This window comes from Sciurus carolinensis, chromosome 12 (genome assembly GCF_902686445.1).
Source record: "Sciurus carolinensis chromosome 12, mSciCar1.2, whole genome shotgun sequence".
NCBI classification, from domain to species: Eukaryota; Metazoa; Chordata; class Mammalia; order Rodentia; family Sciuridae; genus Sciurus; species Sciurus carolinensis.
This window is the reverse complement of record NC_062224.1, coordinates 59,704,554-59,717,733: the sequence shown is the minus strand read 5'-3', so window position 1 is coordinate 59,717,733 and position 13,180 is coordinate 59,704,554. Positions and strand designations below refer to the sequence as shown.

Here is a 13,180-nt window from a genome sequence, read left to right as displayed (position 1 = left end):
GCGTGCGTCTCTGGGACTGTGGGCATAGCCACAGATGCTGCAACTCCAAAGCACAGGATGCTCCCTATATTGGGTACAGTCACAAGAACTCACTGAGGTCCTCAGGGGACATGTTACTATTCCATTTATATGGAAAAGAAATCTGTTACAAGTGACAGGGGCCAGGAAGAGCCAGGAGGCTGACAAACCCTGGCTCTTTCTTCTTCACCCAGCATCATTTCACCCAATATTGTAAAAACCAGCTTCTCTGGCATAGGAATCCAAGCCTCAGACCTCACCTATGGGCTCTCTGCACTGCGGGGTAACACTGGGAGCAGGTGACAAGCAGGGGAGGGGTGTTTTGAGAGGGGACACAGGCGGCTGAGGGCTGGAGGGAAGAGCCAGATGGGAAACAGGGAGGGAATTTTAATGACAGTAGCATATTCTATCCCACAGATTGTGGGATTGCTTCCCATATCAATGTAATAGTTGGAACCAGATTTAAGTTTTATTTTGCAGTAAATGGAATGGTTAGGAAAAAATAAATAAGAGACAATTGAATCCACCTCTCAAAGAGAATAAGATTGCTCTGAATCATTGTTAGATGGTTATTGTCATCCAGGGCTTTCCATTAAATGAAAATAACTCTGGGCTGCTCCTCTTGCTTTCTGGGTCCTTCGTGAGGCTTTTCTATGGTCGTACATTCTATCCTATCAAGAGCTCTATAAATTCATGTCTATTTCAGGCTAGATAAGCAGTGTGATTTTGTGGCCTAGGAGATTTGTAATACAGCCTTCATGTCTGGGTGATCTGCCACATGCAAGGGGGAAAAAATCTCATTTTCAGGTGCTTTGGACTGAAACACATAAGAAATAATCTCACAAGAGCAATATTCACCATTCCTTTGCTGTTCCCGGCCCCTCCCACCTGCCCCAGGAGAGTAGGATTGTTCACTAGAGCAACTGTCTCCATCTGACTAGCATCGTGTGCCTCCAGATGCAGTGTGCAGAGGTCACCCTGGGTTAGGTGCCAAGCCTGTGTTTCTGGGGGACCTGTTAGCCATGGTGACAGAAATGAACCACAGGCCTTACATTCACGGAGCCACTTGTTGGGGTCCAGCATCAGGTACTGTTTGGTCATCTCCAGCTCCTTCATCAGCCACTCGTACTTGGCTCTGACCTCTGCGATTCTCTGCTGGCGATGCTCCAGAATTTTCAGTTTCGCATTAAAGCACATGACCTCCTGCACACCAACAGAGAAGGAGACCGGGGGTAGAGAGGAAGGAGCTGGTCCCTGGGAGGGCCTCAGGGACCTCAGCAGGATTTCTGTCTTGATAAACAGACAACTCGCCCATAGGGGAGACAGTTGCAGGCTGTTCTTAAATTTAGAAAGCAGGTGGCATTCCAAGCTGGACAAATGAGTATGACACCTCCAGTCAAGGAGTCAGGAAAGTCCCCCAGACCACTGTGTCCCCCAGCATGTGAGTCTTTAAGGCATTTCAGAAGAACACAGAGCTGGCTCCAAAGTGTCTGTCCAAAGATCACTTTGCTGGGACAGGGGCCCACTGTCACCCACCCACCCACAGCAGAAGCAGGTCCCTGGGGTTGGAACCCTCCTTCTCAGGGCGGGACCTGTGGGGAGCTTCTCCCACGCGGGAGGAAACGGCCTCACCTTGCTGGCGCCCCCGCGTCGCCGCTGCAGGCGTTCCACATCGTCGATTTCATAGACCTTAATCTCAAAGGGTTCCCCGAGGCCCCTCTGGGTGCTCCGCAAGGGCCCATCCACCCAGCGGACCCCTGAGCTGGTGGTGGGTTTTCTCACAGGGGAGGAGGTATCCAGGGATAATGCTGGGATGAGCCTCCGTCTCTGAGAACCTAGGGAGAGGAATGAGCCACACTTGACCTTTTGCACTTCAATATTTCACATCTTTCTTTGAAGCCAGGGATGGAGTGGGTGGCAGGACCCTGGCTGGGGTCACTGCAGAGCTGCACCAAAACACTCCAACCTCCCACTCCCCACCCCAGCACTCACTCCCTGGGCTTCACCTGGAGAGGCCCAGCAAAATCTCTGCCCTGCCCTTAGAAACCCCGAGATGCAGCCTAGAACTGTGAACCACCCTGGTGTGTGCTCAGCACAGGGACATGTGCCACAAAGAAATTAAAGATACGACCATGTTAGGGAAAAAAGGTCCCAGTGTTTGGCAGTGTGGTTATAGAATTTCTAGAAAATACTATGTATTTGTTTATAATAACAGTAGCACTACAGTAAGCACAGATTGTGTGCCAGACACTCAACATACTTGACACATGATGACAGACTACTAGCTCGCCCCCAACATCTGTCCTCTTTTGTGAGTGTGGTTCTGGGAGTTGAACCCAGGACTCTGTATATGCTAGGCAAGCTGTCTACCACTGAGCTACCTCTGCAGCCCTCATCCTCCTTTTTATCCTTAGCAAGAGAGACCCTGATTCCATCAGGGCACAGGGCCACCTCCAGTGGAGATCATACCGAGGCAAGGTTTTGACTAATGGGACGTAAGTAGAAGTGGCACGGACAGCTGCTAGGAAGTATTTTTAAAGGGTGGGTATCTGTCATTGCTTTCCTTTCTCATTGGTCCTGGATAAAATATGGGTCTTGACGACTGGTCCATGAGGTGATCACAAACAACAGAGAAGTAAGACAGGTAGCCTAGACTCCCAGCATGCTGGAGACTTGCACATGACCACAAATCTCTGTATTGTCATGGGGGGTTTCTGTTATAGACAAACCTAGTCCTACCCAACATATACATAGTATCCCATTGAATTCTCACAGAAGAGGAAATCAGATACAAAGACCATTTGTAGCTCACCCAAAATCTTGGATATTTCCTTGTTGAGAAAAAAAAATCCATTGCTCATATTTTCACATACATGCGTGCGCGCGCGCACACACACACACACACACACACACAATATCAAAATCAGGTAACAAATGTTTCTCCAAAGGATGTTATGGTTTGGATCATAAATGCCCCCCAAAGGCCGTGAGTGGTAGGTTTGGTCCTCAGCATGTTATGCTATTTGGACATGGTAGAACTTTTAGGAGGGGGAGCCTAGTGGAAGTTAGGTCATTGGGCACATGACATTAAAGGGGATGTTGGAGCTTTGGCTCCTCTTCCCTCTCTTTGCTTTCTGGCTACCATGAGGTGACAGCTTTGATCCACCACTGGTTCCCATGATGCTATGCTGTCCTGTCACAGGTCCAAAGCAATGGGGCCAAGTCACCATGAATATCTGAAGCCATGAGTCAAAATACATCTTTCCTCCTTTTTAAAGTTATTTATTTCAGGTATTTTTTCATAGCAATGCAAAGCTGACTGACACAGGATTTGAAAAATATGAGCCAAAATGAGCATTTGGGAGTAGATACTCATTGAAGATAAATATCCTTTTGATTGCCTATCTTCGGATCACTCATAATATATTTGGGGAGATGGAAAACACACAGGAAGTGACTTGGGAATGGTCTACAGAGATGATCAGCTCCTTTGTGCCCTTAGTGGCAGGTCTCTAAAGTGATTTATAACAAGCAATCACCACAGGGACAGCAGGACCCAGAGGCCCCTCCAACCCAAGCACCATCTTCCTTGTGACCAGCGTCATGAGTGAGGGAAGCTGTGGCCTGGTCTCCTGATATATAAATCCACGTGTGAAATGGAACTTGCCTCTTGCTTTGAAAAACTATAGTGTTGGAACCATTTACCCTGGATCCTCGGTCTGTCTGTGGGAGGTTTTGGTGTCTCTGGCTCTGACTCCCTGAAAGGAAGGGGAGTCTGTTAAAGGCTGGGCTGTGACCCTGGGTGCTCCTTCAGAAGGGACAGGCACATCAGTGGCTTTCTCCTGGGTAGGAGGGAGGTTGGGAAAGCTGACATCATCCCAGTAGGTTCATCCTGAGGCTGAAGGGGGCCTGATCCACTGTAGCTCTGAATTTCTATCTGGTCCCCCGTGAGGTTGACTGAAGAAGATGTAGTTTGCCTAAAGCCTTTGTAGCTGCTCCTTAGGGTAGAATGGATCAAGAGCCCCATCCAAAGTCAAATTTGAGAAAAAATGAGAGTGAGAGAGCGGGTAGTGCTGGGAGTCTGAAGGCTGCAAGGCCCAGCAGTTTTTCTGGAGGACCTGGGGAGGCCCATATGTGTCAGTGGACTGGTGCAGTTAGAGGTCATCATGTGAGGATACAGCAACAAGGCTTCCACCTTGGACTTGCCAGTTTCCAGAAGGATGGGAAGTGGATTTCTATTTTAATAAATTATCCAGTTTAAGGTGTTTTGTTACAGCAGCAGGAAGGGACCCAGGTGTGTGGGAATATCTCCATTTCTTCTCCCAATGGGAACGACACTTCTGCTGGTCCTAAGATTCTCAGCTTCTGTATTTTATCCATTATCACTTTGAACATATAAACACCCACCTTTTGCACTGCAGGGTTTCTAGCCAGAAATTGGGTGAGAACCTTGTGGGGAAATGATGATGAACACTCCCTCCCTCTCAACCCCATAGGTGTTAATGCCTAGCTCTAGAACAACTTGGGGAACAAAGCATTTTGTTAGAGCATCATTATGTGAGTGAAGCACTACCATCCCTTAGACCCTAATTATTGCGAGTTGGAAGAAAGAGGAATTGAATACTTTGAGTGTAGATATGATGAGGTCTTTAAAAGCTGAAAGTTATTACGGATTTTCAGGCTCAAAATGAAAAGACCATTGAAGTATCCTACTGGTTTTAATCTATAAACATGTAAATATCAGTCTCCAGAACCCAGGGAAAGGAAAAGCTTCTGAGGTCCTTTCTTCTTCTTGTCATGAAAGTCAAAAAGGTCCTGGAAGCCCAAAAATGAGATGACCACTAGGGGCTATGCCCAGGCGAGTGTGGGTCATATCTTGTTCTGACCTCAGAATAGGTATTCTCAAATGCTGGCTATATAAGAGAGTGACTGTGGATGAGTTTTTGTCCATAAGTACAGGAAGCACTTGGTGTTGATCTATCAGACTCCCAGAGAGAGCATTTGGTAGTTGGCAATTGGTGGTTGGTGGTTGTGGTGGTTTGTTATTGGTTTTTTGATTTGGGTCTTTTGTTTGTTTTGTCTTTTGATCTTTGGTTGTTGGTTTTGGTCTTTTTTTTTTTTTTTTTTTTTTAGCTAGCATCCCTAGTTGGTGTTCCAGCTTAGGATACACAGGCAGAGTAGTGAGAGTGATGTAGTGGCTCAGGGTTAGCCCAGCTCCTGCTGCTATGAGACAGCTCTCGTGGACCATTATGATGGCCTGAGGGTCACTGGGCAGGAGCACTCTGGCCAGGTAGTACTAGCCCACCATCTCCTAACGGGGACAGAGGTGGTGGTGAAAGTCGTGCCAAGGACAGAGGGGAATGAGCCCATTCTATGGGAATGGGATGAGTTGATGGTCCTGGAACGCTGAAATGTAATCCAGCTCTTCCAGGTCATCAAGACCATCCACAATATGTACCTCGTCATGGAGCTTGCAGGTGGGGGACGGCTACAGCACCACGTCCTGGAGGCTAGTGGCACTCAGGAGGAGAAGGTCCACAGAGAATTCAGGCAGATGGCGTGTGTCCTGCATTACTGTCATGAGAAGGGTTTCGTGCACTTCAACCTGAAGCCAGAGAACTTTGTGGTGGATGGCAGGGGCCACCTCAAGCTCAATGACTTTGGCCTGAGCACCAGGTTCACAGGGGCACTCTCCTGTACTACACCCCTGAAATCCTCCAGGGGAAGGGATTTGAGGACCCCCTGGAGAATGTGTGGAGCCTGGGTGTCACTCTCTATTTTATGCTCACAGGGAGAAGGCAGGTCAGGCAAACACCAGTAAGGGGCTACAGAAGCAGATTGTGAGGCAAGGTATGACATTCCCCTGCACATGTCTGAGGGAGCAAGGAGCCTCATCCAGCAAATCCTGATGGGAGACCCTACACAGAAGCCCACCCTGGAGTAGGTAATGGGGCACTCATGGCTGAGCCAGGGTGAGGACTCTTCACCCAGGTGTCCTAGCAAGCCACTCCCCAAACGGCCCGACCCTGCCATCATGACCACCATGTTTGACATGGTTTACGACCCCTATGATGTCTGGGTGTCCCCGGTGAATTGCAAATTTGATGAGGTCATGGCTGCCTACCTCATCCTCCGGTACCAGAGAACCCAGGCCCTGGAGATCCTCCCAGTGTCCGACACAACAAGGGTCGGACACTGCCCTTCCCTTGCCCTGTGAGCAGCAGCAGCAGCCTGAGGGCCCAAGCAGTCAGGGCAGAAAGGCAAGTGCCAGTGTGCCCGTCATTCCTCTTTGCTTCCTCCACGTGAAGACACCCCCTCCCAGCCTAGCCTCTGAGCAGGACCTGTGCCCCAATGGCATGTGTACCTCAGACCCAACCCCCACAGGCAGGTCGCAGAAGGCAGCAGCTCGGCCTCCCAGGGCACCTCCACAGGGCAATCCCGTGACAGAGGCAGGGGCTGGAAGGGGGCGATGAGGAGGATCACCACCTGCATTCAACAACTGAGCTGCTGGGTGCCATGCTTCGGCAGGCCTGCCTGCAGAAGAAGAGTGGCCACAGATGCCCTGGGTTCCAAAACAGAGTGGCTCCAGTGGACAGACACACGTGAGACAGACCCGTCAATGGACAGCCAGAAGACCCTGAGCCAGAGCATCCTAACCAGGCATCGGCCAGGCAGGGGACTCAAACAGCTGCAGGACCAAGGTGTGCCAACTGGCTCAGTCTCCTCTGAGTGGATTCCAGACAGGAGTGCATCCGGATCCACCAGGACTCTCCTCTACCCCCACCTGCAAGAGACATCAGAGACTCCCTTCCCTGGGACACTTCCTCCTGCCCTGTTCTTCTCAGGAACAGCAGAGATGGTTCTCAATAAATTTCTGTTTTCACAAATTGTATGATAAAATTGATGGTCTCAGTCATCAGTGAGAGCAAGACCTTGGCCCTGGGTGCCACCATGCCTGGGGGGCCCAGGAAGCCCAGGTAAGTGAACCTGAAGATGGATCAAGAGAGTTTGCTCCAAGCAAACAATGGAGAGAAGAAACTTTGCTGCTGTTGCTGCTGCCGTTGTTATTTTTAATGAGTAGAGTTTCAGGACCTATGAGATGGTCTAGGGTTAATGTCATTGCAGATCCAAAATGAGAGCATAGAGTATGGCACAGAAAGAAATTAGGGCTTGATTTTCCAAATGTGGTGAAAGACATAAATCTACAGACTTAACTAGCTTAGCAAACCTCCATAGGAGAAACCCAAAGGAGTTCATGCCCAGACACATCGAGAGCACTGACAAACCAAGGATGAAGGAAAACACTTGAAGTCAGCCAGAAGGAAATGCTACCTTATTGACAGACTTGGAACCATTTAAACAACTGTGGGATTCTTATCAGAAATTAGGTAAGCCAGAAAGGCAGCAGAGCAACTTCTTTTAAGTGCCCAAAGGAAAAACACAGGGAAACCAAAATCCCATATATCAAAAATGCTCTTCAGAAAGGAAGAAAAAATAAATATATTTTCATATAAATAAATATGTCTTCATATAAAGCAAAGCTAAGAGCCAGCAGACTTGTTAACAAAATAATCATTGGTTTTTCAGACAGACAGAAAATGATGCTGGATGGAAATTTGGGCATCAGGGATAAAGAGGAAAAAAAACAAAGAACTAACATATGGGTAAATAGAAGAGGCTCTTTTCTCTTTTTGAGCTCTTTAAGATATGTTTTGACTATTGAAAGGAAAAATTGAGATCATAGCTGAACAGAACAAAACAAAATACATCATATCAAAGTTTGTGCATGCAATGAAAACATTACTTAGAAATTCATAGCATCTGATGCTTACGTTAGGCAAGTAGAAAGTTCTCAAATCAATAATCTAAATTTTCACTTTCAAAAACAGAACATGATCAAAATGAATCCAAAACCAGCACAAGGAAAATAAACAAAAAGACTAACATCAGTGACGCTGTACAAACCCATACAATATGGACGAAGAGGAGGATTTCTGGAGAAGCAGGAGCTACCACAAAAACAAGAATATTTAGATGGTTGGGTGACCATCAAAGAAATTAAGTTCCTAATAGGAAAAGTTCCAAAAAGGTCTTCAGGTTTAGATGATATCACTGGAGTATTCCACCACACATTTGAAGAATGATTAATACCAATCATATACAAACATTTCCAGGAAGTAGAAGAACGGGGAATGATTCATGATATATTTTATGAAGCTGGTATTACCCAGCTGTGAAACAAGAAAAGATGATGCCAGAATAAAACCATGAAAGAAACCCAAAATTGACAGACCCAAGTCCACTGTGAATTTAGATACAAATATCCCTACATAAGGCACTTTAGGGACAAGCCAAGAAAGACATATGATGGCATGGATTTATGTAGAATAATTATATGACCAAAGTCAACACCTATTGACAAAAATTCTCAGATAGGTAGGACCAAGGAGCGTTATGGGTTAAATCATATCCCCCAAATACATAGGTAGGTTCAAAACTCCACACCTAAGGATCAGGTATTTTTTGCAGAAGTAACATTATTATGATGTAATTACTTAGGATGGGGTCATATGGGGCTAGGGTGAGCTTCTGGTTCAGTCTGGCTTGCTTCCTTAAAAGGAACCAGGGCAAGTTTTGTTTCAGTGTGACTTATGCTGTTCTATGACTATCTTCTCTCCTGTTTAGTTGATGATTGTGGTGAAACATTTCAATCCTTATACCTCTCACTGTGGGTATGTCCTCTAGGTATGTCTTTGTGGTTCCCATTGGGGGTTCCATTTAACATGAGAAAGGGACACCACCCTGGTAAAAATCTGCAGCAGGGCAACTTCAGTAGTGTAGAGAATGCTGCTGTGGTGTCTCTCCATCCCCGCCTTCTCAGCTGCTGATGTCACAATGTTACATGTGGACACACTGTGTTCAATACAATAGAATTCAGTTGGGGTTTTCTGCTACTTTATTCTCTTATATCTCCTAGAAAACAAAAGTGGCATTAGATTTTACAATTGTCATGAATTTGCTTCAGCAGAGATCTTTCTGCCTTTGCGAAGACCTGTGTTTCTAATCTGGTGCCCTTCGGGTCAAGGACTCCCCTCTTACAGGGCACATCTACTGGGGACCAACTCCCTGGGCACTTGTTTATTGGGTGCTGTGGTTGGAATGTGTGTGTCTCTCCAAAATTCCTGTTGATGCTTCAGCCTCAACAGGAAGGAAACTTGCTGACCTCAGGGCAGCAAAGAGGCAGAGGCAGAGACAGAGACAGAAAGAGGGTGGGGCAAGAGTCCCAGGGATGAAGCACCCTTCCAGGGCATGACCCCAGTGACCCACCTCCTCCAGCCATGCCCCACCTGCCTACAATGATCAGACAGTCCACTCAACACAGGATGTACTGATAAGGTTACAGCTCTCTCAATCCCACCATTTCACTTCTGAGTGTTCCTGCACTAGCGCAGGAAACTGGGCGGGGACACCTCATATCCAAACCATAACAGGTTGTAATCCTCTCAGCTTGGGACACCCAGGCAGGAGGATCACACATTGAAGACCAGCCTGACAGCAAGTGGCTGTCAGGTGATGAGGAACACCCAGTCCAGAGTTGATATTCTCCACAAAACATCCTTCTAACTCTAAGCTCCCTTAATTTCACATCAGGTGTAACTTTTTAAAGCCTGGATCTTCACTCTGTGTACACACACACACACACACACACACACACACACACACACACTCCTATATTCAATTTTCAACAAAACGTAAGCATCGATCTGTGAGAAACATCGACTCCTTGGGCAAAGCGAATGTCTGACTCCTTCCTTAGGGTCCAAGAGTTTTACAATGGGAACAAACCAGATGATCCTTTAAAAAAAATAACAAGTCTGATCAACAGAGAGGGTAACTGCCCTTCCTCCTTACCTACTCTGAGAAGGTAAAATACCCACTCCAATACGCAAGCTGGCAATGTAATTGTGTGTATGTGTGTGAGGATGGGATGGGGGCCTGTCAGTGTCTGAGCAGAGCTGAGTAGCATGGGCATTTCTAGGATGACTCCACTAAGGATCTGTTTGCATGAGGAACCAAGGAGATTATGGGATGGGACTGTGTATTAACTGCTGCATAACAAATGACTGGGGATCTTAGTCAATGAAACATCCAACCTTCAGTTCACACACTCCTCTGGATTAGGAGTCTAGGAACAGCTTAGCAGGGTAATTCTAGCCCAGGGTTTCTCAAGAGATGCCATCAAGCTGTCAGATAGGACTACAAATCATCTGAAGGCTTCATGGGGGCTGAGACACCCACTTCTAAGTTCACTCATGGGACCCTTGGTGGAAGCTTCAGTTCATTGCCATGTGAGCAATTTATGACATGGCAAATGGCTTCCCCCAGAGATAGTGATCCAAGAGAGTGAGTGAGGGCAGCTAAGATGGAAGCCACTTCTTCTGTAACCTAATCTTTCTTATCCTATCAGTCACAGAGACCAATCTTGGTATGGTGTGGGAGGGGCCTACACAAGGTGGGAACACCAGGAGGAAGGGACCATTGGGGGCCATCTTGGAGTCTGGCTTCCATTGATGGCATATGGTCACATGCAGAAATGTCTGGAACAAGAACTACCCCGTGTCTCCCACCAAAACACACACAAGGGCATCACATGAGATGGGAGTGGAGACAACCCTGATGAACAGAGAGAAAAGTAAATAAGCCTGAATGGAGAGTGGCATTTCCCTGGGTGACATCAGCTTAACAGAACGATCCTGAAGGCCAACTAATTCCCATTGCCTTCCTTGCACTCTATCTGGCAATCTTTGGAACTTCCTCACTAGCTCATCCCCTTTCCATTGAGAAGCGAGTGCCTAATGCTGAGTTAATTGTGTCTTGGGACCTATGAATGGCTTCACCTGAATGTTAATGAACAGGAAACAGTTGTTTTGAATTTGGTTGCCCTTCCATCAATTCCATGAATGAACTGACATCCAATTCTTATACCTGTAATTGAGGATCCCTTCCTCTCATCTCCCTGAAGTACACTGTCATGGTTTAGATATGAGGTGTACCCCAAAAGCTCATATGTGAGGTAATGCAAGAATGTTCAGAGGTGAAATGATTAGGCTATGAGAACCTTAACCTAATCAGTGCATTAACCCATGGATGTAAATTAGCTGGGTGGTAACTGTAGGCAGATCGGGTATGGTTGGAGGAGTAGGTCACTGGGGGCTTGACTTCAGGGTTTATATTTTGTTCCTGGTGAGCAGAGTCCTCTCTGCTTCCTGGCTGTCATATCCTGAGCTGCCTCCCCCCACCATGCCCTTCAGTCATGATGTTCTGCCTCACTTTGGGCCCAGAGGTATGAAGTTGGCCAACCATGGACTGAAACTCAGAAATCATGAGTCAAAATAAACTTTTCCTTCTCTATGTTGTTCTTGTCAGGTCTTTTGGTCACAGTGACAAAGAGTGACTAAAATGCCTGCAATGATCCTGATATCGGTGATGATGGAGAAAGCTGAGGACAGGGCAGAGAAATGGAATTTAATGATGTGGAGGATGTTTCAGAGGCAGAGACGGTGTCTTCCCCTTCCTCTAAAGGACCCAGGGAGCAATGACATTGACATTCCATGACATCATGGAAAGAAGACTGGCCACAGGGTCTGGTCTGGTCCCATGTGAATTGCTTAGACTTTCTGCATGGTCGACCATCTCCACCTTGTAAGCAGACATTTACAAGTTTTGCTGGACACAGTCTGCCACTGAGCACTTCTACCAGATTGCTGGTAGGGTCTGGGCAGGAACCACGGCCAGAAAGCCACAGGGGGAGCACCCCAGCCAGGCAGGAGTCTTGTGGCGGCCATGCACCTGCCTATGGGGTCTGGAATGGCACACTGGGAACCAGCCTTCTTCTAATGCCAGAGGGTCAAGATATTTTTCTTCTCAACCATTTTCTGCTCATACAACCCGCGCTCGGCCAGGATATGTAGAAATCCAGAGTATACAGAAACACTCAGGCTGGTCAGTGCCAACATAATTTTGCTGCACGGAATGGCCCAGGTTTGACCTGAGAAGGTCAACACTGCTATGCTAATAAAACTCCCCATCAGACCATTTTCACTTAAGGGTGGCTGAGATCCCTCATCCCTCCCATTCTGGCCTTGGCCAATAGCAACATTCATGACCCATCACTGTCCGTCTCACTCCGTCATCTGCAGTACAGATGGCCCAGGTAAGAGGCTTGATATTGGGGCTTCTGTTTTTGACATCACTGAGCCAAAGATGCTGCACCTAGGAAACATGGGCACTTGGAGCACTGAGGCCTCATGGTACTCCCTGAGGCATGAACTTCTATTTCCAAACTCTTGCCTCTTGGGCAGGAACCTTCCAGTATGAGCTTTCCCCTCTGCCACTCACCAACTGTGTTCTGATTCAAGGTGCAGGCACTAGGACAGCAGTAAATTGAAAGGCATGAAGTACTGATGTAGAAAGGAACCATAGATATGGAGGGGAGAGAGAGAGAGAGATAAAGAGAGAGAGAGAGAGAACACATGACTGTACATGCAAGAAGCCAGCTCCCTGGTCTCCCAGATGAATGCAGATGGGTGCCCTTCCCTACTGTAATACTAGAACTGAAGAGTCAACTGAGAAAGACAGGTGAGAAGGAGGCAGGTGCCCAGGGCCACCCAGGTCCCCTCTAGGCAGACCCTGAGTTTCCTCGTACACTCTCTGTGACTCTCAGTCCTGCATCTGGGACCACATCAGGCCCTCTGCCCCCATCCAGGGTCCTACTCTTAAAGAGTTTCCTTGGTGCCTTAGGGAGTCAATTGATTTTCTTTTTTTTCCCCTGATGACCTATTCAAAAAGGTTCTCTCCTCTGTCTCTAGGTTCAGCCTCTTCGAAACAGTTTGGAGATCTTAAATCTGCCAGCAAGTGGCTCTCCTTCCTCCAGTTTTCATTAAGCCCACGGCCGCTGTGTTTCTGGAATCCATTAAAACAAAACCAGGACACACACGTGAGAACCAAATGAGAAGCAGAGCAAACCGTGGTGCTCTGAGGCACTGGTGAGGAGCGATTAGTCACAGACACTTGTGTAGCGCTCTGTGAACTGAACCTGGTATCCCCGGAGCTCAATTCACTACAGGTGGCAAATCACAACCCACAAGATGGGCCCATCAGT

At 47.4% G+C, this 13,180-nt stretch overlaps 1 protein-coding gene across 2 annotated transcripts in view; it reads right to left on the bottom strand.

Annotated features, from left to right (window-relative positions):
* The window catches only part of Kif26b (kinesin family member 26B), a 500,968-nt gene that overhangs the window by 7,081 nt on the left and 480,707 nt on the right, over positions 1 to 13,180 (bottom strand). For both annotated transcript variants that reach the window (XM_047521119.1, XM_047521120.1), the window contains 2 exons: positions 1,651 to 1,853; positions 1,071 to 1,221 (listed from right to left, as the gene is read on the bottom strand). In XM_047521119.1, the coding sequence (XP_047377075.1) occupies positions 1,071 to 1,221; positions 1,651 to 1,853 (354 nt within the window). The remainder of the gene's footprint in view (positions 1 to 1,070; positions 1,222 to 1,650; positions 1,854 to 13,180) is intronic.